Source organism: Callithrix jacchus, chromosome 5, assembly GCF_049354715.1.
Source record: "Callithrix jacchus isolate 240 chromosome 5, calJac240_pri, whole genome shotgun sequence".
NCBI lineage: Eukaryota > Metazoa > Chordata > Mammalia > Primates > Cebidae > Callithrix > Callithrix jacchus.
In genome coordinates this window covers 91,642,845-91,669,860 of record NC_133506.1, presented here as the reverse complement: position 1 = coordinate 91,669,860, position 27,016 = coordinate 91,642,845, and the positions used below count along the sequence as shown (strand labels likewise).

General features: G+C 49.6%; 1 protein-coding gene across 1 annotated transcript; it reads right to left on the bottom strand.

Annotated features, from left to right (window-relative positions):
* Nucleotides 1-23,620: 23,620 nt before the first annotated feature.
* Nucleotides 23,621-26,570, bottom strand: KRT16 (keratin 16). The gene is made up of 8 exons (XM_002748617.5): nucleotides 25,978-26,570; nucleotides 25,480-25,562; nucleotides 25,186-25,342; nucleotides 24,910-25,071; nucleotides 24,695-24,820; nucleotides 24,168-24,388; nucleotides 24,027-24,073; nucleotides 23,621-23,872 (listed from the first exon to the last, which is right to left on the bottom strand). Exons 1-8 carry the CDS (start codon nucleotides 26,482-26,484, stop codon nucleotides 23,772-23,774), a joined length of 1,404 nt encoding a protein of 467 aa, XP_002748663.4. The 5' UTR covers nucleotides 26,485-26,570; the 3' UTR covers nucleotides 23,621-23,771.
* Nucleotides 26,571-27,016: the final 446 nt, after the last annotated feature.

Sequence of the window (27,016 nt, the reverse complement as noted above, 5' to 3'; positions counted from 1 at the left end):
CCCTTGGGAACCCGCGCACTGGGCTCAGCCAGGGTGACAGGCAGCAGGGCCTCTGCACCTTAAATCTGGTGACCTGCTAGCTCTCCATTAACTGGATGGGCCTTTAACATCCACTTACAGGAAGCCCGCCACTGCAGGGGACAGGTAACCGGCTAGAGGGCACCAGACAGCAAGGTCACCTTGGGCACAGACTGCCCTCCCTCAGCATGACCCTCTACTGGGGACAAGGAAGTCTCAGGAGCCCCCAAAGGCCTGGCCTGCTGTGCCATGCTCAGAAGCCTGTCCCATCCCTGAAATACACCCAGCTAGTCAAGGGGATCGTGACTCCTACCCCAGCTCCCCCATTAAACGGAAATCCAGGCAGCTCTCCCAGCCCTGGGCATAGACCCTAATATCCTCCCTAGGGTGAGGATCTCACATCCACCACACACCAGCAGATGGGCCCACATCATAGGGCGGTGGCCTCACGGGCACATCCAGGAGGCCGGGAAACTAGAGTCAGGTGGGCACTGGCTCTGCCATTTGCAGCTCTGTGGCCCAGGGCTTGGCACTTCTGTGAGCCTCAGTGTTCTCATCTGCAAAGTGGGAGTCATACCATCTACTCTGCCTACTGAAGTCGACTCTGAGAACCCAATGCGACAATGTATGTGAACAGGCTCTATAAACTGAGTGTGGCACGAAGCCTGGTGAGCACTGGTAGCCCAGGCTCAGCCCAGAGTGAGTGGAGCTACACCCAGGAACAGGCCTAGAGGCTGCCTTTTTTTCTTCCAACCCTGGATATCTTCTGAGACCCCCAGAACATCTCTAGTGTGCGCAGAAGTCTGGCTCAGGCACCCTCATGTGAGCCCCTTGTGGAGCTGGCCCAGGAGATGTTCTGGGGAGGAATAGAGGCACCTAGGAGTGGAGCTTGGCTGTGACAGGGGCAAGGCGAAGGTGGACATAAGGGTCCCTGACTCCTGAAGCCCCAAGGGTCAGGGGACATTTCCAGGAGTCCATTTGGTCCTGCTTTGGAAGTGTGCATATCAAAACTTCAGTGATCTCCCAGACAACCTCCCAAAGCAAACCCTTCCGGCCCCCACCCCGCCTCCCGTCAGCCCCTCGGCTCCACAGACCCCGGCAGGCATGTTGGGAGGAATGTGGTCGTGTCTGGGGCTGCCTGACACGTCCTATCTCCTCAGACAGGCCCCAACAGCCCCTGCTGGAAGCTCCAACGCTCTTCCTGGGATCCACCGCTCCTGGAAGAGAAGGAGGACCCGCTTTCAGCCCCACCCTCACCTTGACTGTCACCAATGCAGAAGCCAGGGAGGGGAGCCCCCCACCACTGCGGCCTAGGAGCTTGGAAGACAATGCTGAGACAGACACCTGTGGGCTCCCCAAATCTGCCAGCAAAGGACTCTCGAGGATGTGAGTAAGCCAGGGCCCCACCCCGCTCCACCCACCCAACAGACACTCCTAATCTCCCTGCAGAGAACGGTCCCCCCACCCTGGCCCAGCCCTACAATTTCCGCAGAGAGAGGCAACAGGGGTTTTGGCTGAAGGACAGATGCCTTTGTTGGGAGGCATGTTGCTGTTGGCGGTAGGGCAAGGGGACACTGTGCTCACCGGAGAAAACCGCTGTGTCCAGAGGGATCTGGGAGCAGGAATGGGGTGCAGAGCTCAATACCGGCTTCCTCTGCACCCCGCCCACACTCCCCCCGCCCCCCCGCCACTGTCCTGTCTCCTTCTTCTGCAACGATCAGGGATAGAAGCTCTGGAGCCCAGGACATAGGAACAGCTCTACCTACACTTTCATCTGATTCAATGGAACCCAAAAGAAGCTTCTTCCTCCCCTCCTTCAAGGGAATCCAAAAGATAAAGATACATCCATGCACATCCACTTAAAAAGCACTTCTGTAGCCCCACCCCAACCCCACACACCAACTCCAGAACCCTAGCCTGGAACACAAGCCTGATCCCCGGCACCCAGTCTTAAAACCCTGGCCCAACCTGGAACCTGAGGCCAACCTCCCTTCCCCTGCAGACAAGGAGTCAGTGACCAAGGAGCTGCAAACGGCCTGGCCAGGCAGGGAGCAGAGACTTAGAGGACACTGCACTCCTGTCCCCTCCCTGGTGCTGAGGAAGCACAGGACTCAGACATTTTAAGGGAAGGCATTTTCTGGGGTAGCAGGGGTTAATGGGTTGCCAGTCTTGACTGCTAAGGCCTGCAGTAGCCCCACTTCTGGACTTCTATGCAGGCTTTATGTGAGCAGCATTACCTGACCCTCTGTCCAGCCTGCCCCAAAAGGAGGAGGGTAAATGAGAGGCCCAGGGCGGGGCCTCTTGTGGTTAGTGAGTCTCCATGCACCACCCTGCATGGGGGAGCCCCTGCCAATCCAAACAGGTAATGCAGACAGGGCCAGGCAGCACCCCCAGAGCCCATACTGTATGCAGAGGACTGCACTGGGCACCAGGAGACAGCATGCTAAGGAAGGAGGAGACCTCAGGTTGGCCACTGCCCTTGGAGTGCATAGCCTAATGGAAGCAGTGATCCCTGCCTTTAGGAAGGTCCCAGCATGAAAGAGAAGCAGGAACGCACATGAACATTACTTAACATATGAACATACAAAAGAGCACAGACAGGAGAGATTGGTCTCCCAGGGCTGCCATAGCAAATTACCACAAATGTGGTGGCTGAAAACAACAGAAATGTATTCTCCCATGGTTCAGTAAGCCATCAGCCCTGAATCACGGTGTCAACAGGGCCATAGTCCCTCTAAAGACTCTGGGGAAGAGCCCTTCCTTGTCTCTTCCAACTTCTGGTGCCTCCCTGAGTTCCCTGGCTTATGGCAGCATTGCCCCGACCTCTGCCTTCATCTTCACGCAGCCTTCATCTCTGTCCTTTTCTGTCTCTTGTAAGACACTCATTGGATTTAGCCATCACTCTAATCCAGTAGGATCTCATCTCAAACCTTCGCTTATTTCCAAATAAGGGCACATTCTGAGGTCCCAGATGGACATGATTTGGGGGAACCCTATTCGACCCACTAAACTACGTAACAGACTGGATGCTCATCACCCTGCAAAGCAATAGTAAAAACTGGGTGGAAGATGCTGAGATGAGATTTGGGAGTGGCTTCATCTGGAAGGCTTCTGGGAGCAGCCTTTAGCTTGACACATGAAGTTGCCAGGGACTGGATGGAGGGAGGCACGGAATTCTCGGGTCTTGGGTCCATACTTGCCACCATCCACTTTTTTTTTTTTTGAGACAGGGTCTCTCTCCGTTGTCCAGGTTGGATTGCAATGATGGGATCATGGCTCATTGCAGCCTCAATCTTCTGGGCTCAAGGGATCCTCCCACCTCAGCTTCCCAAGTAGTCAGAACTGCCACCATGCCCAGCTAGTTTTAATTTTTTTTTGTAGAGATGCGGTCCCACTATGTTGCCCAGGCTGGTCTCAAACTCTTGGGCTCAAACGTTCCTCCCACCTCAGCCTCCCAAACTACTGGGATTACATGAGTCACCACACCCAGCTTCTTTGTTTTTAATTTTTATTTTGGAATAATGTTAGAATTGGCTGGGTGTAGTGGTTCATCCCTGTAATCCCAGCACTTTGGAAGGTCAAGATGGGTGGATCACTTGAGGCCAGGAGCTTGAGACCAGCCTGGCTAACATGGTGAAACCCCATCTCTACTAAAAAATACAAAAAATTAGGCATCGGGAGGTGGAGGTTGCAGTGAGCAGAGAGATCACACCACTGCACTCCAGCCTGGGCAACAGAGCAAGACTCTGTCTCCAAAAAAAGAAATAATGGTAGCTTTAAGAAAAAGTTACAAAATAGTACAGAGAGTTCACATGTATCCTTCATTCAGCTTCCCCTAATGTGAACATATTACATAAGAATCATACAACTTTTGAAACCAATAAATTAACATTGACACAATACTATTTATTTTCAAGATGGAGTTTTGCTCTTGTTGCCCAGGTTGGAGTGCAATGGCGCAATCTCAGCTCACTGCAACCTCCATCTCCCAGGTTCAATCAATTCTCCTGCCTCAGCCTCCCAAATATAGGCACCTGCCACAACGCCTGGCTAATTTTTTGTATTTTTAGTAAAGACGGGGTTTTGCTATATTGGCCAGGCTGGTCTCGAACTCCTGACCACAGGAGATCCACCCGCCTTGGCCTCCCAAAGGGCTGGGATTACAGTCATGAGCCATCATGTCCAGACGACACAATACTGTTAATGAGCTACAGGCTTTATTGGAATTTCCACCAGTTTTTGCACAAAGCATTCCATTTCTGCTGTGGGGTCCAATTTCGGCTTCCACACTGCATTTGGGTATCATGTCTCCTTAGTCTCTTCCGATCCATGACAGCTCCTCAGTCTCTTCTTGTCTTTCATAACCTTGATATTTTTGAAGAGTACCCAGGGTGATCAATTATTTTGTAGAACATCCCTCAGTTTGGGTTTTTCTGATGTTTTCTCATGATCACATTGAGGTTATGCACTTTGGCAAGAAAACCACAGAGATGAGGTTTGTTGGACAAATATGTCGTGTGTCTTTCTGCTGGTGCCACCAGCCTTGTTCACCTGGCTGAGGTGGTGCTGTCGGATTTCTCTACTGTCACGTTTCTGTTTCTCCCACTGAAATTAACAAATACCTTGAGGAAGGTACTCAGAGACTATGCAAAAGTCTCATTTCTCCTTAAAATCTGACCCACTGAATTTTGCATACATCAGTGGAGGCAATGAGCGCATGTCAACCTGAGTTTAAGAGCCTCATGTGAAGGAACTCCTTGAAGGACCGTGGCTTTCAGGAGAGACTTTGGGAGACCCAAGCCCAGAAAAAGAACTCTTTCCTGCTCTTATCCACCCCCAAAGCCAGACTGGGCCTCCTCAATGCTCTCTGTGACCCAAGACAGCAGTCCCCAACCTTTTTAGGACCAGGGACGGGTTTCATAGAAGACCATCTCTCCATGGACCAAAGGGGCTGGGGGTGGGGATGGTTTCAGGATGAAACTGTTCCTCCTCAGATCATCAGGCATCAGTTAGATTCTCATGACGAGCGTACAACTTGGATCCCTCTCATGCACAGTTCACAATAGGGTTCATGTGCCTGTGAGAATCTAATGCCACTGTGATCTAATCTAACCCCACTGTGATCTAATCTAATGCCACTGTGATTGAATCTAACACCACTGTGATCTAATCTAACACCACTGTGATCGATTCTAACACCACTGTGATCTAATCTAACCCCACTGTGATCTAATCTAACACCACTGTGATCAATCGATTCTAACACCACTGTGATCTAATCTAACCCCACTGTGATCTAATCTAACGCCACTGTGATCTAACCCCACTGTGATCTAATCTAACGCCACTGTGATGGAATCTAATGCCACAGGTGGAGCTCAGGCACCAGTGTTCACTCACCCGCAGCTCACCTCCTGCTGTTCGGCCTGGATCCTAACAGGTGACAGCTGGTACGAGTCTGTGGCCCAGGAGCTGGGGACCCCTTCCCTGAGACATTCCCACCCTGGCTTCCCTTCACGATCTGTTATTGTGAGAGAAAGCACATATTTCTCTCATGCTCTTCTAGAGCCTTGTTAGGCCCCCACCAGCCCTGGGGTAAAGAAGTGGGGAATCTGGCTCCTCTCATGTCACAGATGGAAGAATTCTTCAGTCCAGAAAGGCACAGAGTCAAGTAACAAGTTGGAACCCCCTCTTGTGATTCCCAGACCCCCAGAGCCTGCCCAGGGCTGGGCTTCTCCTTTCCTCCTGGCAAAGTCCTGTGCCCCTCCCTCTCCTCTCTCGGCCCCTCCACACCCTCCCCTGGAGTACCCCACAGCTCTGGACTTCTAACAGGCTTTGTGTGAGCACCATTACCTGACTCTCCCTCCAGACTGCCCCAGAAGAAGGGGGGTGGATAAAGGAGGAGCCCAGGGCTGGGCTTCTTGTGGTTAGTGAGTCTCCCTGTACCACCCTACATGGGGGAGCCCTGTGCCAATCCAAACAGGTGAAGCGGGCAGAGCTGGGCTGCCCCCCTAGAGCCCCACCCCCTTCACCTTGCCCATCCCTCTCCCCACCAAGCCTCAGCAAACTGTGTGGACAGAGGGTAAAGCTCCCAGAGCTCTGGGCTATCACTTGCAGGGACAGTGAGCTGGGGAGGGAGCAGCCTCTGCTGTCAGAAGGGCAGGGCTTGCATGGAGGCCAGGAGCTAGCAGGCAGGATTGCAGCATGAGCCTAGAGCACCTCTCGAGGCCCCAGGGTCCCCTTTACCCCAGAGATCAGGACCCTAGAGCACCTCCTGAGGCCCCAGAGTCCCCTTTCCCCCAGAGAGCTATGCCGCCTGCTGATTTCCCAAGCCAATCTGCCTATCTGAACTGACACAAGAGATGGGCTGAGCCACCGTGCCAGTGTCTGTGGCCTTGTCTAAGCCCCGAGCTGTGTTACCCATCCACATTACAGCCAAAGCAAGTTCAGAGATGGAGGAGTTCCCCCAAGCCTGCAGCAAGCCAGCTGCTCAGTCAGGGTTCCACCCCAGCTGCTCAGTCAGGGTTCCACCCCCGCTTAGCTGGCTACAAGCCCCACTTTTTAATGACAGGTCCCCTCCTGCTAGAAAGTCCCCAAAAGTCAGAGCCAAAAAGAGCTTCTAGGAGGCCAGGCTCCTAACTTTACAGATGGAAAATGTGAGTCCCAGCAAGGGGAAGGAACATGTCCAAGGCCACACAGCAGAAGTGTCACCCAGGGTTCTGAGCTAGGCAGGGCAAGAATATGCCTGGGGTGAAAAGGGCTGCGCCTCACCCCCGAATCATGTTCAGGTTGTCAAAAACACAGATGGTAAGGTGGCTGATGGCAAAGGCTAGATTAGTTCACAACCCTGCCGCCAACTCCCCGTTCAGGCAAAGAGCAAAGTACAGCTTCAATGCTCCAGCCCATCACCCATATTGCCCCACTGTAAACTGAGTCCCCTCCCCAGCAGGCCTGTCCCCTTGCTGATCCCCACATCTCCATCCATTTCCAATCTCTGCCTGAATTTCCAAATCTGTCTTCTCCTCCTACCCAAACCCCTCATGTCCTTTAAGGCCAAGCCTCAGTTCCAAATACAGTTTGTGATATGATTCCTGCAGACGCTGTGACATAAAGTAGGTGCTCAGTGAAGGAAGGAAGGACAGAGGGAGGGAGGAGGGAGAGTCAGAGAAGGGAGGAGAGAAGGAGGACAGGGAGAGGCAGGGAGGGAGGAGGGAGAGAAGGAACAATAGGGGAAAGGGAAAAGGGTAAGGGAATATAGAAGAGGGATGGATAGATGGACATGTGGATGGATTGATGGATTGATGGATGGATGAATGGCAAGCAGACAGATGGATAGATGAATGGAAGGAAGGGAAAAAGGAGGGAAAGTGGAAGGATGAATGGGTGGGGTGTGGTCAGGCAGGGAAGTAGCTGAATGGAAGGAAGGAATAATAATGGATGAAAAGATAGAGGGATGAATGGGGGGGTGGGTGGATGGTGGGTGGTCAGGTGGGTGAAGGATGGTGGAGCACTGAGAAAGGACAGTCAGCCGAGCTGGGGACAGAGGGGGGCCAGCATCGTAGAGGAGCTCTTAACTGATCTGAACCTTGAAAATGAGTAGATGCTAAGCAAGCAGCAGAAGTGAGGATGGACGTCCCATTCGCACAAGAAAGCACCTGAGCTCCTCAAGGCCTTAGAAATAGAAATTCCATTTGACCCAGCAACCCCATTACTGGGTATATATCCAAAGGACTATAAATCGTTCTAATATAAGGACACATGTACACGAATGTTCATTGCAGCACTGTTTACAATAGCAAAGACCTGGAATCAACCCAAATGCCCATTGATAATAGACTGGATTGGAAAAATGTGGTACATATACACCATTGAATATTATGCAGCAATCAGAAATGATGAGTTTGTGTCGTTTGTAGGGACATGGATGAATCTGGAGAACATCATCCTCAGCGAACTGACACAAGAACAGAAAATGAAACACCGCATATTCTCACTCATAGGTGGGTGATGAAAAATGAGAACACATGGACACAGGGACGGGAATACTAAACACTGGGGTCTATTGTGGGGAAAAGGGGAGGGCCAGTGGGAGGGGGAGGTGGGGAGGGATAGCCTGGGGAGAAATACCAAATGTGGGTGAAGGGGAGAAAGGAAGCAAAACACACTGCCATGTGTGTACCTACGCAACTGTCTTGCATGTTCTGCTCATGTACCCCAAAACCTAAAATGCAATAAAAAATTTAAAAAAAAAAAAGAAAGAAAGCACCTGAGCAAAGTGCAGACGTGTGAAGGACTGTCTGATGGAAGCCGCAAGCAGTCATGCATCGCTGGTGTTCACAGCTCAAGGCTGCCTGCCTGATGAAACCGAGAGCATCAGGTCAGGTGGTGATAAAGGTGCTGGGAAGCTCAGACTTCATCCCGACGACACTGGAACCACTGAAGGGTCCTAAGCTGGCGAGTGATGCTGTTGGGTGTTTCACAAAGGCCACCCCGGTGTCCATGCAGAACATACTTTGCCATGCTGGAGGGGACCGGGAGGGAGAATTTGCCATGTCCAAGTAAGGGATGGTGTTGGCTCAGACCTCTCCTCTCTCAGGAAGCCCCATCCCATCAGCTCAGGTCACCTGGCTTTCTCCCCATCTCTCAGCCCTCCCACTGCCTCTGTGATCTGTGCCACCACCCCTGATTATAGGTCTGTATAGTGCCTTAGGGGGCCACAAAGTGTTTTTCACATAGTGGGTCCTCAGTGTGACTCCGGTCTGATGGGGGAGACACAACCCTTGCCCATGGGCTGTCCAGTCTGATGGAGGAGGGTTGCAGAGCCCAGATTATCTCTCTGCCATAGGCTGAGGGGAGCTGGGAGCAGAGGAGCCACCAGGTGGGGTGGGTTAGCACACAGAAGGCTTCTTGGAAAGGGTGCACTTTGACTCAGGTTTTGAAAGAAGGAAGAGCCCTGGAGGGTGGAGTGGGGGAGGGCGTGGCTGTGGGAACTCCAGCACACAGCGGTGAGTCGTGAGGAGAGTCAGCACCTGGGAGTTGGAATGTCTGTGTCAGGAGTCCTGAGCTCCAGTCGGCAGGACAGAAGGAAAAGGAAAGAGGACAGGAAGGGGTCACTGGGTAGTTCTAGCCTCATGGGTAGAAAAAGTCATTTCCCTGACAGATATAGGTGAAGGGGAGGAAGGCAGCGAATCACACTGCCACATGCGTACCTATGCAACTGTCTTGCATATTCTTCACATGTACCCCCAAACCTAAAATGCAATTAAAAAAAAGAAAAGAAAAGAAAAAGTCATTTTCCACAGTCAGGTGTGGGGGCAGATTCAGCATCTTGCACCCCATCTCTCCTCCCCAGACGTGATACTGCATGGGATCAAGGAAGGAGCAGGGCCTCCCCCATCAGAAAGACCAGCTTTCAAGTCTTGGCTCCATCACTGACTAGCCATGTGACCTTGGACAGGCCGTTGTGGCCCTCCAAGTCTCGGTTTTCTATCAAACAGGAGTAGCACCAGTTCAGCCTGGCAGGATTATTGAGACGAGTGGGTAAGTCAGGACAGGTGGCCAGCACAGTGCTTGGCACAGAGGAAATGTTTGGTAAAAGTTCCCTTAAATTAAGCCCTGGAGTTGAACCAAAGGGGGTGGGGGTGGGGTGCGAATGGAGAACGGGTGTCAAGATTTAGCCGAAGACCTTGAGGCAGAGAAGAAAGAAGAGTCCAGGATGTTGCTGGAGCTCCAGTTGCAGGAGCCGGAAGCTGCTGAGGTCAGCCGGCCAGGTGATGGGCTGGTGAGCCTGCGAGGGCCTGGCCAGGGTGGAGGCTGTGGGAACGGGGCAACTAAAAATATCCAGCAAGGATAGAAGAAAAATAAATCAAGAATAAGGTAGCAGGGCATACTGATGAGCATATTTTGGTTGCAAACAATGGAAACTCAGCTTGAATTAGCTTCTAAAAGAGGCAATTCAGGGTGGGACATGGTGACTCACACCTGCAATTCCAGCGCTTCGGGAGGCTGAGGCAGGAGGATCACTTGATCCCAGGAGTTCGAGACAAGCCTGGGCAACATAATGAGATACCATCTCTACAAAATAAAATAAATAAGATAAAATAATTCGCCAGGGGTTGTGGAGTGCACCAGTAGTCCCAGCAACTTGGAAGGCTGAGGTGGGAGGATTGCTTGAGCCCAGCAGGTTAAGGTTGCAGTGAGCCAGGACTGCAGCACTGCACTCCAGTCTGGGTGGTAGAGTGAGCCCCTGTCTCAAAAAAAAAAAAAAAAGACAATCAATAAAACAATAAATCAAGCCCCAATTCATGACATTTATTTTTTCTGTGTTGTAAATACCCCCACTGTGGCCAATTTCAAGCAACTAACAGGGAGTCACTTAACACAGGCGCAGTAGCCCTCTGTTGTGCAGCATGTCCGCCATATAGATAGAATGGCCATAGTAACCTCAAGAGCACAGATATTAGCACAGTGTAGTAAAATAATTTGGAAGGAATGAGTTTTCAGTATGCATTACCTTTGTTCTCAATATAATTCACTTAATTTTAAGTTCATATAATGTAATTGTTGATGCGGGCCATATTTAACAATCACTTTGCAAAATTCCTGAAATTTTAATATCTGACTCTCAAGAGCCAGCATGAGCCAGCTCCAGGGTGCCAATGAGCCTCAAGGTTTAGGCCATAAGCAAGAGACTAGGAGGGACAAAGGGAGAGCAAAGCTACCCTGATTCTGGGTAGCACTAAGTGAAAGAAGGAAAACCAGACTGGGGGAGAATATTGGTGAGGGAATGGGAAGAAGAGTTGGTGGTCTCCCGTGGTCAGGGAGACAGCCTAGGTGGACAGGAGCAGAGGCAGCATCCAGAGGCTGCCCAGCCTTCACAAGGCAGACCAGGCACTGTCTGCCTCCCAGGGCCCAGGGAGCCCCATGGGAGTCCCATGGGGGATGTTCTGACAGCATCTAGTGAGGACTCTTGTACTGCAGGACTAGGCGTGCATCTGTCCTTTGACTGTCCCAGCTTGAGCAATGTCTGTGTGTCCCAAGACTTTGCTTACTCACCATCTAACTTAACCCATATGGAAAACAGCCCTTTCAAAGAACTAGAGGAATGATTGTGGGAAAGGAAGTGATGGTTCTGGGCATGTTGGAGGTACTGGAGGTAGTGGTGGTGGCAGTGGTGGTAGTGATGGTGGTGATGGTGGTGATGGTGATGATGGTGGTAATGGAGGTGGCAATGGTAATGATGGTGGTGATCATGGTGGTGATGGTAGGGATGGTGGTAGTGGTAATGGTGGTGATCGTGGTAGTGGTGGTGGTGATGGTGGTAATGATGGCAATGATTATGGTGGTGATGGCAGTGATAGTGGTGGTGGTAGCAGTGGTGGTGGGGTTGGTGGTGATGGTGGTAGTGATGGTGGTGATGGTGACAGTGGTGGTGGCGGTGGGGGTAGTGATAGTGGTAATGATGGTGGTAATGACAGCGATTGGGGTAGTGGTAATGGTGGTGGTGCCGATGGTGGTGGGGGTATTGGTAGTGGTGGTAGTGATGATAGTGGCAGTGGTAATGGTGGTGATGATGGTGGTGGGGGGTGATGGTGGTGGTGGGGTGTTGGCAGTGGTGGTGGTGGTGGTGGTGGTGATAGTGGCAGTGGTAGCGGTGATGATGATGGTAATGGTGGTGGGGATGGTGATGGTGGTGGGGTGGTGATGGTATTGGTGAGGTTGTTGGTGGTGGTGGTGGTGGAGATGATGGTAATGACGGTAGTGATGGTGGTAATGGTGGTGGAAGTGGGGGTGGTGATGGTGATAATGGTGACGGTGGTAGTGGTAATGGTGATGGTGACAATAGTGGTGGGGGTATTGGTAGTGGTGGTGGTGGTGATGGTGGTGGTGGGGGTGTTGGTGTTTGTGGTGGTGTGATGGTGGTAGTGATGGTGGTGGTGGTGGTGGTAGTGGTAATGGTGGGGTGATGGTGGTGATGGTGGCAGTGGTAATGGTGGTCATGATGGTGGGGGGGTGATAGTGGTGGTGATAGTGGCAGTGGTGGTGATGATGGTGGTGAGGGGTGATGGTGGTGGTGATAGTGATGGTGATAGCAGTAGTGGTGATGGTAGTGGTGTGATGCTGGTAATGATGGTGGTGGTGGTGGTAGTGGTAATGGTGGGGTGATGGTGGTGGTGGTAGTGGTAATGGTGGGGTGATGGTGGTGGTGGTCGTGGTGATGATGGTAATGATGGTGGTGATGGTGGTGGTGGTGATGGTGGTGGTAGTCATGGTGGTGATGGCAGTGATGGTGGTGATGGTGGTGGTAGAGAAGGTAAGTATGACAAAGAAACTCTGGGTCAAGTCTCTTGGTAGAACAGAACAGAACCAGTTTAAGCAGTCATCCCCTTGCGCTGGCTTAGGGGTAAAACATACCCTCTTACAGTCTCATTCCAAAAGGTGAACATGTATCAAGGCTTTACCAGGAGCCAGGTCTTCACCCAACCATGTCTTCTAATCCTCAGAGCAACACTACAAGGCAAATAGGGGGTGGGGCTGGGATGCAAGCCCAGACGGATCTGCTCCTGGGAGTGCGGGGGGTGGTTATTCTCACTGTAGAGGACTCACTAAGACTGCAATTTTTGTGGCCATGTGGGCAGACAAGGCAAACACCAGCCACTGTTCAGGCCTCTGTAGGTCCACAGCCCAGTCCCCACCGCCTTACCTAAAAGAGGAGGAGGGAAAGAGGAGACACCCTCCAAGGCCTGGCTGTTGAGAAAGAGCTCAGCCAGCAGGGGCACTGCCCATCCCCGCGCACACCAAAGGCGCCTCTAGAAGGAGAACAAAAAGCACCATTGCCTGTGTAGGTACTGTAAGTAAGTATCTTATTTAAGGCCAACGTGGCTCCTGACTTATCACTGTATCCCCACCCTGCACCCATCCTGAACCCAGCACAATATCTGGCCCAGGTATTGTGTCTAAGTGGACTTGGACTGAATTCACTGGCCTACTGTTCACTCATATTCTCTGCAAGCCTGATCAAGTCAAACGAGACCAGGGCTCTGCTTACTAGGGAAGATCTATGCAGAGGTGGCACAGGGTTGGGGGTGCGGAGCATTCTGACACCCCATCTACTAGTCATGCACCCTTGAGTAAGTCACTCAGCCTCCCTGAGCCTCAATTTCCTCACCTGTAAAATGGGATGAGTCAGGTGCATGGAGACAGTGAGGAGGCGGTGCAGGGAGCAGGCAGGGAGGAGGCGTTTGCTCCAGCTCAGGTTTAGGAAGCAAGACACAGCTGCCTGTCTGCAGCCTTGCTGCTAGAATCCAATTAGGCAATAATGAGTTAGGCAACATTAAAAATTGTCAAAAAGGAGAGGGAAGGAACAAAAAATGTTTATTGGGTACACACTGTGTGTTTTATCCACCCTTTATCTCCTTTATTCCTCAAATTAATTTCTTCAGATAAATACTAATACCCTAAATGTACGGATGAGGAAACTGAAACTCACAGAGACCAGGGGCGCGTGGAGGATCTCCAAGTTCACGCTAGAAGTTCAGCCTCAACTTCTAGAAGTTCTGCCCTCCCCCCAACTATTCACCACCACCTCCTGCAAAGGACTGTGAGCTGACCTTTGTAAAACATTTTTTCTTTTGGTCATCAGTTTTAGCTGGCATAGTTATATTATTATTTAAGCATCAAGTAAATTAAAAATCTATTTTGCAATCACATAAAATCGACAGGCCTGAATATTAGTGCACGCAATCTGTTTCTAATTAGGAAGTCGATGTGGTATTCAACAAATTAATTGATTCTTTGGTTCTTAAGTTGTTCACTTTCTTTATCCATACACACACACACACACACACACACACACACTTTTATGTGTGTGTATTAAAATGTGTGCATGCTTTTTGTTCCCGTCCTGGTTTTGTTTTTTTTTTGTTTTTTTTTTTTGGCTTCCCTTTTCCCCCCAACCACTGAGCTTGGAGGAGGCAGAGGTTGCAGTGAGCAGAGTGAGCCACTGTACTCCAGCCTGGGTGACCGAGTGAGACCCTGTCTCAGAAACTACAACAAAAACAAAAACAACCAAAAAATCCCATCCATGGCCAGGTGTAGTGGCTCACACCTGTAATCCAAGCACTTTGGAGGCCAAGGCGGGCGGATCACCTGAGGTCGGGAGTTCAAGACCAGCCTGACCAAAATGGTGAAACCCCGTCTTTAAAAAAATAAATAAATAAAAATTTAAAAAATAAAAAAACCCAAAAAATCTCATCCATCTCCAGCTTTTATCTACCATAGAATAATGCGACAAAATAAAAGGAACTATAGAAAATGGAAACATTCACCCATTGTTCTGTCACCAGTTTTTCCACTACCACCCCCAAGGTAATTTATGTTAATAACCCTGTATGTATCTTTTCATATTGTTGGAGCTTATAAAATCGCACACACACATATACATGCATGCATTTACCTAAATGAGGGATGAAGGATTGGCTGTTTATATCATACAAGTGAAATCAATATCCTACATGTGCTTTTCTGCATTATGCATTTCTCTCTCCCCAAAACCTGGAGGAATCCCTCCTTGCCATCTGCCATAGCTCCAATTTATTGATTATAATGGCTGCTTAATACTCCAGGGTAGGAGTGGACCATTGTTTATTCCACCTGTCCACTACCAATTTTTTAAAAACTGTGTTTGCCATCTTCTGTCACTACAAACAGTAGTAAATATCTTTCCACATATGCCTTTTTATAGTGGTCTGTTATTTCTATTAACATTAAGTGAAGCTCATTAAATAATCTGAAAATCATCTTTGCTGTATAATCACCGGTAACAAAGCTGAAAAAGAACCTGGGAGAATAAAAACTCTGGTGACAGAACAACGGAGGACTATTTCCCTTTTCTATATTTCCTTTTATTTCATCACACTATTCATGTGGTAGATAAAAGCTGGAGACGTATGGAATTTGTGTTGTTGTTGTTGTTGTTGCTGTTGCTGTTGTTTTTGAGGCAGGGTCTCACTCTGTCACCCAGGCTGGAGTGCAGTGGCACACTCTCGGTTCACTGCAACCTCCGCCTCCTGGGTTCAAATGATTCTCCCACCTCAGCCTCTCAAGTAGCAGGGACCACAGGTGCGCACCACCATGCCTGGTTAATTTTTCTATGTTTTGGTAGAGATGGAGGGGTTTCACCCTGTTGGCCAGGCTGGTCTCAAACTCCTGACCTCAGGTGATCCTCCCACCTTGGCTTCCCAAAGTGCTGGAATTACAGGCATGAGCCACCATGCCCGGCCAATGCATGTGTTTTATGTGTAACAATCCTATTACTGTAGGAGAAAGAGGGACTCTTGCAATCCACAGTGTGCTAACAAGGGGTGAAGTCAGAAGTTGGGTCTCCCGAACAGCTGCCACTATTGCTTTAACACCCCCTGATCTGCTTAGAGCCCTTCAGGGGTCTTGCACTGTTGGGGATTCCAGGATGCAGAGCTATACTTGCCCATGCTGCGAGCCCACACAGTACATCAGAGGAATAAGGAGCCTCACTTGCTCGTGCTTCAGTTCTGTAGATGGGGCTTCATCTCTGCAGGGCTCAAGAAGATATTTTCTTACACATCTGTGGCAGCTCATCCATACCTACCCGTGGAGACCGCCCTGTGCCAACACAAAGAGAGGCACATGAAACCCAGAGAAGCCTGCTTCCACGACATTCTCTGCCGGGTGTGGTGGCACATGCCTGTAATCCTAGCACTTTGGGAGGCCAAGTTGGGTGGACTGCCAGAGCTCAGGAGTTCAAGAACAGCCTGGGCAACACAGTGAAACCCCCATCTCTACTAAAATAGAAAAAATTGGCCAGGCATGGCAACATGCACCTGTAGTCCCAGCTACTTGGGCAGGAGAATTGCTTGAACCTGGGAGGCGGAGGTTGCAGTGAGCCGAGATCGTGCCACTGCACTCCAGCCTGGGTGACAGTACAAGACTCTGTCTCAAAAGAAAGAAAAAGAAAGAGAGGGCCAGGTGTAGTGGCTCACGCCTGTAATCCAAGCACTTTGGAGGCCAAGGCGGGCGGATCGCCTGAGGTCAGCAGTTTAAGACCAGCCTGACCAACATGGTGAAGCCCCGTCTTAAAAAAAAAAAGAAAGAAAAAGAAAGAGAGAAAGGGAGAAAGGGAGGAAAGAAAGAGAGAGAGAGAGAATGAAGAAAGAAAGAAAAGAAAGAAAGGAAGGAAGAGAAAGAAAAAGAAGAAAGAAAGAAGAAAAAGAAAGAAGAAAGAAAGAAAGAAAGAAAGAAAGAAAGAAAGAAAGAAAGAAAGAAAGAAAGAAAGAAAGAAAAAAGAAATTACCTTCTGAGAAAGTTCCATGGAACCCTGAAACAGCAGAGACTTCTAAACCAAACCTCCCTGGCCTGACCTCATGAATCTTTCCTGAGTGTCCCTTGTGGGCTGGGTACCACCTAGAGGCTGTTCATGACAAGCAAAACAAAAGTTTCATTGCTGTTTCTGTTTCAGGGAGCAGACAGAAGGTCTTAAACAACAAGCTCCGGCAGTGAGAAGGCAAGCATAAGAAATTGCTTATCTCATACACTAGGAGGGACACTGAGCTTATTACAACTCTCAGAAACAATGAGGCCAAAGAAAGCAGAGATTTACAAGCATACCACTCATTCATTACAGCAGCAGATGCACTTTATGGGCTACCATTCATTCTCACTCCAGTCATTGTTTTTGCACCTCATGCAATTATCTAAAACAGTATTTCCCAAGCTTTGACAGTAAGTCAAGCATAAGGAATCCAAAAGTGTGTTCAAAGTAGACAAATTTCAAGGAACACAGGGAGTACTCAGCCTTCTCAGCTCAGGTGCCGGAGTCTTAGGAAGTAGGAAAGACCAGCCAAGAGCAAAAATGCAGTTTGATTTAGGACCTGAATCTTAGTTTAAGAAATCTTTGTTTAAGAAATAGCAGCAAGCCATTTCCAGATGGAAACACTGGTTCCCTTATTGAAGGGGAAACTCATTATTTCTGCACAATATAGTCCTTCTGTTTAAAAGGCGCTCATGGTTTGTTTCTACAAGGTAACAGCAGTGAGCAAGAGAAATGTGATTTCTGCTCACAAGGAGTTTTACTAAGTGACTGTGAGATCCCAAGAAAGTTTATTTTTCCCCTTAACTTCTGTAAACCTGAGTTTCCGTATCTGTCAGTAGTGGCCGTTCATGTTGAGCTTTCCAAGGATCTGCTACTGAAAGTTAGGCCCTCTGAAGACACCGATACAGATAAGTTCATTAAAATAGCACCCATGCCCAGGCTGGGAGTGGTGGCTCACGCCTGTAATCCCAGCACTTTGGGTGGCCGAGGCAGGCAGATCACTTGACCAGAAGTTTGAGACCAGCCTGGCCAACGTGATGAAACCCTGTCTCTACTAAAAACAAACAAAAAATAAATTAGCTGAGTGTGGTGGCACACACCTGTAGTCCCAGCTACTCAGGAGGCTGAGGCATGAGAATCACTTGAACCTGGGAGGCGGAGGTTGCAGTGAGCCGAGATCTCACCACTGCATTCCAGCCTGAATGACAGTGAGACTCTATTTCAAAAAAATAAAATAAGTAAAAAGATAAAATAAAATAGCACCCAATGCCCAGATGGAGGGTATTCTATATCCTCTGTTCTGACATCTCATTAATGAGCAACTCATGAAGTGTGTGGCAGCCCAGGAGTTGTTTAGTAACCCAGGGCTACATCTCTGTGTAAGGGTCCTTCCATAACATCAGCTTCAAAACAATCAGACGAATCAATTTACCAAAGAGGTTTTTAAAGATAATACTCAAGGCCGGGCGCGGTGACTCATTCCTGCAATCCCAGCTACTGGGGAGGCTGAGGCAGGATAATCGCCTGAACCCAGGAGGCAGACGTTGCAGTGAGCCAAGACCATGCCATTGCACTCGAGTGTGGATGACAGAGCAAGATTCCTTCCCAAAAAAAAAAAAAAGATAATACTCAAAGTTGGTGAGCATGTTTTGAAATAGGCACTCCCACTCCTTGCTGGCAAGATATGCAAACTGGCACAACTTCACTTTAAATCAGTTTGGCCATACAAATCGAGAACCTTAAAACATCTGTATCTTCTCATCTAGTATACATTTAGGAATCTAGCCTAAGGAAATAATCAAAACTATTTGTGGGAGATTTATACAGAAAAATGTTCATTGCTGCATTATTTTAAAAAGAAAAAAAAAGGAGAAACAGCATGAAAAACATACAACACTTTTAGCTGGATACGGTGGTTCACACCTACAATCCCAGCACTTTGGGATTGGCCAAGGCAGGTAGATCGCTTGAGGTCAGAAGTTCGAGACCAGCCTGGGCAAAACGGTGAAACCCCATGTCTACAAAAAATATAAAAATTAGCCAGGGTTGGTGGCACCCGCCTGAGATCCCAGCTATGAGGGAGGCTGAGGTGGGTGGGTCACTTGAACTCAGCAGGTCAAGGCTGCAGTGAGCCATGATGATGCCACTGCACTCCAGCCTGGGTGACCGAGCAAGACACTGTCTCAAAAAAAAAAGTACAACACTTTTAATAACAAAGAAAAATGTTTCTCTTATAATATTAATAAAAATTGAATGCAATATGGTATAGACATTTAGTGTAATTGTCATAATTATAGCTGATCATATATGTTTACTTCATTATACATATGTGTATAAATATATACATATAAACGTATTTTATTTATACATATGTGTATGTATATGTATATTTATACATATATGTATATACGCACAGTCACAGATTACTTAACAACAGGAGTACATGCTGAGAAATGCTTTATTAAATAATTGTGTCACTGTGTGAACACCATACAGTCTGCTCATGTAGACCTAGATGGTATAACCTACTTCACGCCAAAGCTAGATGGTATAGCCTATTGCTCCCAGGTTGTAAACTTGAACAGCAGGTTACTGTGCTGAATACCGTAAGCGATTGTAACTCAGTGATTAGCATTAGTGTATCTAAACCTATCTAAACACAGAAAAGGTATAGTAAAAATACAGTATTATAATCATATGAGACCACTCTTGTATATATATACCATCCATCATTGAACAACAGCATGTTGTCATATGGTGCATGACTGTATATATATGTAGATATATATGAAAGAAACTTGTTAAAGTATCATCAGTGGTATTGAGATTTGGGTTTCATTCTGAGTCATAGACCTATCCTAGGGCTTGAGGGACAGGTCGACCAGAAAAAGGGAGACACGTTTGCTGAACAAGCAACAATGCCAGTAATGGCTGTGCATTCTAGAGTAATGAATCAGGCTCGGCGGCCTTGAAAGATGAATATGGTCTTGTCATGTAAAGCAGAGACTTCAGATTAAACTCAGGTTAAACACGCAGCTTCTCTTCACCTCCTAAGCATTATTAAAATGGCTGTAAATGGATACTATCCATGGGGTCAAAGAGATCAGGAGAGTAGATTATAGCAATAAAATTTTGGAATCTGGAAAACAAAGACAACGAAAATCCAGTGCTTTCTCAAAGGGAAGCCAAGAGGCAAGCATATTTATACCCTGGAACTTCTGATCTCTGACTTTTTAAGAACTCTGGCCTCAGGCAATCCACCCACCTCGGCCTCCCAAAGTGCTGGGATTACGGGCATGAGCCACCACACCTGAGCAGCCTGGCCAACATGACGAAGCCCCGTCTCTACTAAAAATGCAAAAATGAGCTGGGCGTGGTGGTGTGCACCTGTAATTCCAGTTACTTGGGAGGCCGAGGCAGGAGAATCGCTTGTACCCCAGAGGCGGAGGTTGCAGTGAGCCAAGGTCCACCACTGCACTTCACCCTGGGTAATGAGCTAAACTCCGTCTCAAAGAAAAAGAAGAACTCTGGAAAGTCTCTGAAATGGGGAGCACCGGGTACCTCTAACAGTGAGGAACAAGTGAATTAGAAATGGGAGGGTTGAGCTAGAGATCTGCATAAAAAGCAGAGAGGCCTCCACAGCTCCTCTCGCCCTTCCTTGTCTGATTCCAACCACTCCACGATTACTCCAGGAGAAACTGGACGTTTATGCTGGAGAATTTCCCCAGAGAGACTCTAAATTCTGAGACACGAAGCAGGGTCAATAAACTGAAATCAATTAGTAGCAGAGTAGCCGAGACTGAGACCTTCTCAGCCCACTTCTCTTACTCAGCTTCCAGAAAGCCTGTAGCTTTTACAATCCAGACAGGAAATTAGAGGTATTCCTTCTGAGGAAGACCCCAGCTAAGAAAAGTTCTACAGATACTGTCCCCCAGTGAAACAGCTGTTCTCTACCAGATTGCTCTATAACGAGACCTACCAGGTGGCAAGCTTCCTTGCTTGCCGTATCTACACATATTCCAATTTTTTCAGTGACTTACTCTTAAATATGAACAACTACCAAGGACCAATAGACATCAGAGAAAATCCTCTGACATGAAAGATGGAGGCAAGACAAACAGGAAGAAGGGAACTGAGGAAACGGAGACAATGACAGAAGTAGAAGCATTGCTGGAACCAGGACCAACAGGCTCGAAGAGATCAGAGAAACTATTGCATCTTGAAACAGGAACACGACTGTTGAAAAAATATGCAGAGCTATGAAACGTGAAACATACAGGAGATTGTTGTTGCTGCTGTTTTTTGTTGTTGTTGTTGTTGTTGAGACGGGGTCTCTGTCACCAGACTGGAGTGCAGTGGCACAATCTTGGCTCACTGCAACCTCCACCGCCTGGGTTCAAGCGATTCTCCTGCCTCAGCCTCCCAAGTAGCTGGGACTACAGGCACTTACCACCACGCCCTGCTAATTTTTGTATTTTTAGTAGAGATAGATAGGGTTTCACCATGTTGGCCAAGATGGTCTCAGTCTCGTGACCTCATGATCTGCCTGCCTCAGCCTCCCAAAGTGCTGGGATTACAGGCAGGGTGAGCCACTGCACCCAGCCCTGTTGTTTTTAAGACAGGGTCTTGCCCTGTTGCCCACGCTAGAATGCAGTGGTATAATCTCAGCTCACTGCCACCTCAACTTCCCAGGCTCAAGTGATCTTCCTACCTCAGCCTCCCTAGCAGCTGGGACTACAGATGTAGGCCACCACACTCAGCTAATTTTTATATATTATGTAGAGACAGGGTTTCACCATGTTGCCCAGGCTGGTCTCGAACCCTGAGCTCAAGCGATCCACCCACCTTGGCCTCCCAAAGTTCTGGGAGTACAGGCATGAGTTGCTGTGTCCAGCCAAATACAGCAGATTTTTTAAAACTCTGAATAATGGAGTTAGGGGTCAAAGTTAAAGAAATTTCTCAGAAAACAGGGGAAAAAAAGATGAGATGAAAAATAAAATGGAATACATAGGAAAAAGAGCCATTCCAAAAAGAAAGAAAATTAAGGGAGGAAATCATGAAATACAAAAATTTGCCAGAAATGAACAACATGAGCTCCCCCATTGGAATTTTCTGCTAGTGTCCAGCCAGTGGATGAAGTCACAGCTACATCAATTCAACACATGGTATTTCAGCCTGCTAGAGAGAAAGAGAAAAATTGAAAAGCTTCTAGGGAGGAGAGTGGGACTAGCATAATAAGAAATGAACTAGAATCGATATGGCATAAGGCTTCTCAATGGCAACACCAGAAGCCAAGAAACAGTGAAACTGAACCTTCAAATGCTAAGTGCAAATAATTTCCAAGCTAGAATTCCATACCCAGCCAAACTATCAGTCAAGAGTGAGGGTTAACTAATCTTTTTGACACAAAAGATCTCAAAAAATTTAACCCCTATAACTCCCTTCCCAGGAAACTACTTGAGGATGTGCTTCACTGAAACAAAGGGAAAAATTAAAACAAGAAGGAGGAAGACATTCGATCCAGAAAACAAGGAATGCAACACAGGAAAAAGAACGAATTTCAGGATGATGATGAAGAGAGATTCCAGATCACAGCTGGGCAGGATGCCCAGAACAGACAAGAGCAGGAAGACAAAAGGCTCTAGGAGTCACATCTTTATGAAAATGAAATAAATGGAATACCCAGGGTCCTAAAATATTGAGGAGATTTATACTTCCAGCAGTGAATCAGGAAACAAATTAATGATCAATACATAGAAGGCTTAGGCAAATTGAAAAAGAGTTATTAATCCAAAGAAATTTAATATAGTATAAAATGTAGTATAATATAATATAGTATAAAATGTATATAATATAGCATAATATATGGTTTGACTATGAGTAACATTTAAATAATCATAATATAAACATTTATCTAACAAAAATATGAGTATATTGAGCAGGTGGAAAGAAGGGATGTAAAAAAGAAATGGGGAGGGGCAATGCTGTCTCAGAGAGCCACATCCTCATCCTTCACAGCCAGAAGTCAAGCAATTAAAAACTAAAACAGAAAAATCAAACAATAACAGGGTAAAGCCTGTTATTTAGAAGTAAGGAGCCAAATCCCAAAAGAAACAGCTGAAGTTGAAAGGGGGAGGTGGAAACAGAGGTGTGGTATCCAGCCTGGGGATGGCTTTCTTATTTAAAAAAAAAAGAAAGTCTTATGATGTGGTACATACCTAACTTTTTTTAATTAAAACATTTAAAATATGGAAGGCACCCAGGAAGAAGGAACGGCAACTGAGAGGCGTGGGCCATGTCTCAGTCAGGTAGGGGTGACTCGGATTTGGAGCTGAGAGGGTCAGGAGGACACCACCAAGCTTGGTTGAGACTGAAGGCTGTGTGCTGGAGGGGAATGGGATCCATCACAGGCTGTTAAGCAGGGGAATCCTGATCTTACCCTTATTCTCAATCTTGGCCACTTTCTGGTGGAAATCATTCAATGGAAATTGAAGGTGGATGAGATTGACTCTCAAGAGGCCCCAGTTAGGCTGTGCCCAAGTCTAGGGAGAGAGGAAGAAGATCTGAACTTGACAATGGCAGTGGACAGCAGGTGTTTCCTAGGGTGCTCATCAGCACACAATTCACCAGCTGAGGGGAATGAGGAAGGAGGAGTTGATGGGGTGTGAGGAGAAGCAGGCTGGGAGAAGGAGGATTTCAGGTCTGATAAGGACACCATTCTCAAGGCAGAAAGCACTCCCTTCCACCCTCCAACACAGGAACTGTGTGCAGATGTCGGGGAGCCCAGGGGTAGAGTTAGGATTCAAGCATGGGAGTCCTGGGATTGAAATACCTAAAAAGGCAGAGTAATGTTAAAAGAAAAGCATGGACTTTGCACAGACAGGCCTGACTGTGAGCTCCAGCTGTGCTGCTTACTATCCGCATGACTTTATGCAAGCTACTGAAACTCTCTGAATCCTGGGGGTTATCGGATCCAAAATGGGCTGACCACACCCACCTCACAGGGTTGCAAGGACAATATCATAAGAGAACCTCTGTAGAACGCCTCCACCGTGTCAGGCAACACATGTGGACACTCCCCCATCCTGTGTTCCACCTCCCACTTCCATAGAGCATGGAGGTCTTCCGGGAAGACCCTTCAAGATCTTCTGAGATGTGCTCCATTTCCCACATCTCTCAGGCTGTGAGGCTCCAGAGGGTTTCCGGAAAGCACCTGCAACTCCCCTCCCATCAGTTCAAGAATGGAGATCACACAGGTTTGCATCAACCAGAAAGTCAGCTTTATTAGCCCACCACCAGCGTAGGGGCAGGGGAGACAGCTGGGAACCGCGCTGGGACGGCAGGGTCCTGACCCAGGCCTTGGGGAGGTGAGGCCAGCTGGGGGGCAGGAGACTGTGGTAGAGGCAGCTCAGTTCTTGGAGCCCTGGCCCTGGCTGAAGTTGGATGAGCTCTGCTCCTTGAGGATGGGCCGGGTCTGACGGCTCGAAGAGGACGAGGAGGAGGTGAAGACTGTGGGAGAAAGGAGAGGAGGTGAGAAGGGGTCTGAGAGCTAAGAAAACTCCCGGAGAAGGGAGAGCTGAGAGCTCTGGGGAAAAGGACCTGGCCCCCACCCCATGGAAACAGGCAGAGGGGCTGCAGTGCCAGGGAGCCTCAGAAGCCTTACCCTCGCGGGAAGAATAGGATTGGCCAGATGTGTGCTGGGAGGAAAGGCTGTGGGAGGGAAAAGGCAGGGCAGTCAGATGTGCTGAGAGCAGCAGCAGGGCTAAAGGGTCTGGGAGGCAGAACTGGGGGGCTTGGGACTCACTGGGTGTCCTCGCCCTCCAGTAGGCGGCGGTAGGTGGCGATCTCCTGTTCCAGCCGCGTCTTCACATCCAGCAGGATCTGGTACTCCTGGCTCTGCTGCTCCATCTCACAGCGTATCTGGGCCAGCTGCTCCTCCACGCTGCCGATCAGCCCCTGGATCTGGGACAGCTGCATGCAGTAGCGGCCTTTGGTCTCCTCCAGGCTGTTCTCCAGGGATGCTTTCTGCAAGTGAGAGAGAGAAAAAGAGTCAGTGGAGGTGGTCACTCCTGTCCCTCCAGATCTCTGGGCATGTTTTTTTGAGAGGTGCCTGGATTTGGATCCCAGTTGGGGTACTGTTGGGCCAGACAATATGGAGAAAAACTATCCCCCTATTCCAGGCCTTAGTTCCTCTATCGATATAATGGGCCCCCGGAGTCCTCTGGTCCCACTCCTGAGAAAAGAAAGGTGCAACTGGATTGTGGCTTGTTGAGGGGGTGGTGGCCATTACTGGTGACTTGGGGGGCTGCTGCTGCGCTGGGTCCTTCATACCATGCTGAGCTGGGACTGCAGCTCAATCTCCAGGCCCTGGAGCACCCTCCGGAGCTCCGTCATCTCGCTGCGGCTGCTCTGGACCAGTTCGCTGTTGGAGGCCACTTCTTTGTTCAGCTCCTCGGTCTGCAGCAAGAAAGCAGAGCGAAAGGTGAGGCTCTCCCAAAGCCCCCGGCTGGGAAGTGCTGCAGGAGCACTGAGGGCCTGAGCCCCACCTTGCTCAGGAACCAGGCCTCAGCGTCTCTGCGGTTCTTCTCTGCCATCTGCTCGTACTGGTCGCGCATCTCATTCAGGATGCGACTCAGGTCCACGCCGGGTGCGGCATCCATCTCCACGTTCACATCCCCGCCAGTCTGACCCCGCAGAGCAAGCATCTCCTGGGAAGGGATGGCAGTAGGCAGTCAGCTCCACAGGCTCCTCTCCTGGCCCTGGGTGCATCTAGCAACCCCACCAAAATAGCCTCCAACCCCTGAAGCCAGCAGCCACCGCACCTCCTCATGGTTCTTCTTCAGGTAGGCCAGCTCCTCCTTCAGGCCTTCGATCTGCATCTCCAGGTCAGTCCTGGCCAGGGTCAGCTCATCCAGCACCCGGCGCAGGCCATTGACGTCGGCCTCCACAGTCTGCCGCAGGGCCAGTTCGTGCTCGTACCTGGCAGGACAGAGGTCAGGTCCTCAGGCTGCAGCCCTGAGGATTCTGAGGCTCGCGATCTGCTGGCCTTGCTGGGTGGACAACCGCACTCTTTGTCCCTTGCCCTCTGCCCTCAGCCCACTGTGCCAGCTGCTCACTTGGTCCTGAAGTCATCAGCTGCCAGCCTTGCATTGTCAATCTGCAGAATGGGCTGCGCATTCTCAATGGTGGCTGCAATGATCTGGAGTGGGGATGGAGGACAGGAGCCCAGGTCAGCCAAGGACCTTGCTACTTGAGCATGAAAGGCAGAGAGGGGCAAAAAGAACCTCCCCAGATCTAGAATCCTCCTGTCGGCAGGGCTGGAATGCCTTCGCCACCAGCTGAGGGTATGGAGGGAGGCACTCCATCCTGACCACCCCCTTCCTGGGCTCAAGGCAGAGGAGCTGAACTTGCAGCTGAACCCTTGCAGGAAATAAGAGATTCAGGGTTCTAGCCCAAGGCCAGGCACAGAGATGCTGAAAAGGGACTCTCTCTGCCACCACTTCCCAAAGGTGCCCAGTCTCCCTGTGTGTGAAGTGTAATTGCTAAAAAGAGGTTTCTCAAGGGCCACTGCAGCCCCAGCCTCTCTCAATGCTCCATCCACCAAAGTCACCCACCTTGTTCCTCAGGTCCTCGATGGTCCTGAAGTAGGGACTGTAGTCCTTGATCTCGGTGGGCCGCTGCCTCTGGTACCAGTCCCGGATCTTCACCTCCAGGTCGGCGTTGGCCTCCTCCAGGGCACGCACCTTGTCCAGGTAGGAGGCCAGGCGGTCGTTGAGGTTCTGCATGGTCACCTTCTCACTGCCCACCAGAAGCCCATCACCACCACCGAAGCCAGCACCAAGGCCACCACCGAAGCCAGCACCAAGGCCACCACCATATCCTCCCCCGAAGCCACCGCCATAGCTGCTGCTGCCGCTGAAGCCACTGCCATAGCTGCCCCCCAGCCCGCAGGCTCCCCCAGAGGAGAAGCGGGAGGAGGAGACAGACAGACCCCCGTAGGTGCTGGGGGCACGGCAGGACCCTCCAGCCAGGACGGAGGTGATGCGGCTGGAACCACCCCCGATGCCACAGGAGCCCTTCATGGAGCTGGAGGAGGTGAACTGGCGGCTGCAGGTGGTCATGGTGCTGAGGAGGAGGTGAGCGAGCGAGCGAGCGAGCAGTTGGCTGAGAGAAGAGAAGGTGCTTGGGAAGGCTGAGAGCGTGCTGTGGCTGCCGCCAACCCCACAGACCTTTATATCCACCTGGGGAAGGTGGGGCCCTCCTAACTGCTGACTCCAAGTTCCCCTTAGGATTTCATCACTCCCGGTCCCCGTCCAACTCCTCACTCTGGATTATTCAGCCAGGGTCAACTCCACCGCGTGCCGGCTCGGAGTTCCCACCCAGCTTTGGGGGTGTGGGGCCGAGAGAAAAACACACAAACGCCAGTCGGTGGTGACTCAGGCTAGGCAGCCGGGAATCAGGCTCCTGTTCCTGGAGCCCTCAGGGCCAATGGGGCCTTGGCACAGGTGGCTTTGTGGCAACTGCGTCCTCAGGCAGTGAGTCAGCCCTTCAGAAGAACTCTCTGCCCCACAGTGACAGCCTTGGCTGAAAGATACCTCAGTGATGCCATCCTGGGTGACCTGGGAAGTAGTTGCATGGGCCACTCTGGGCAGG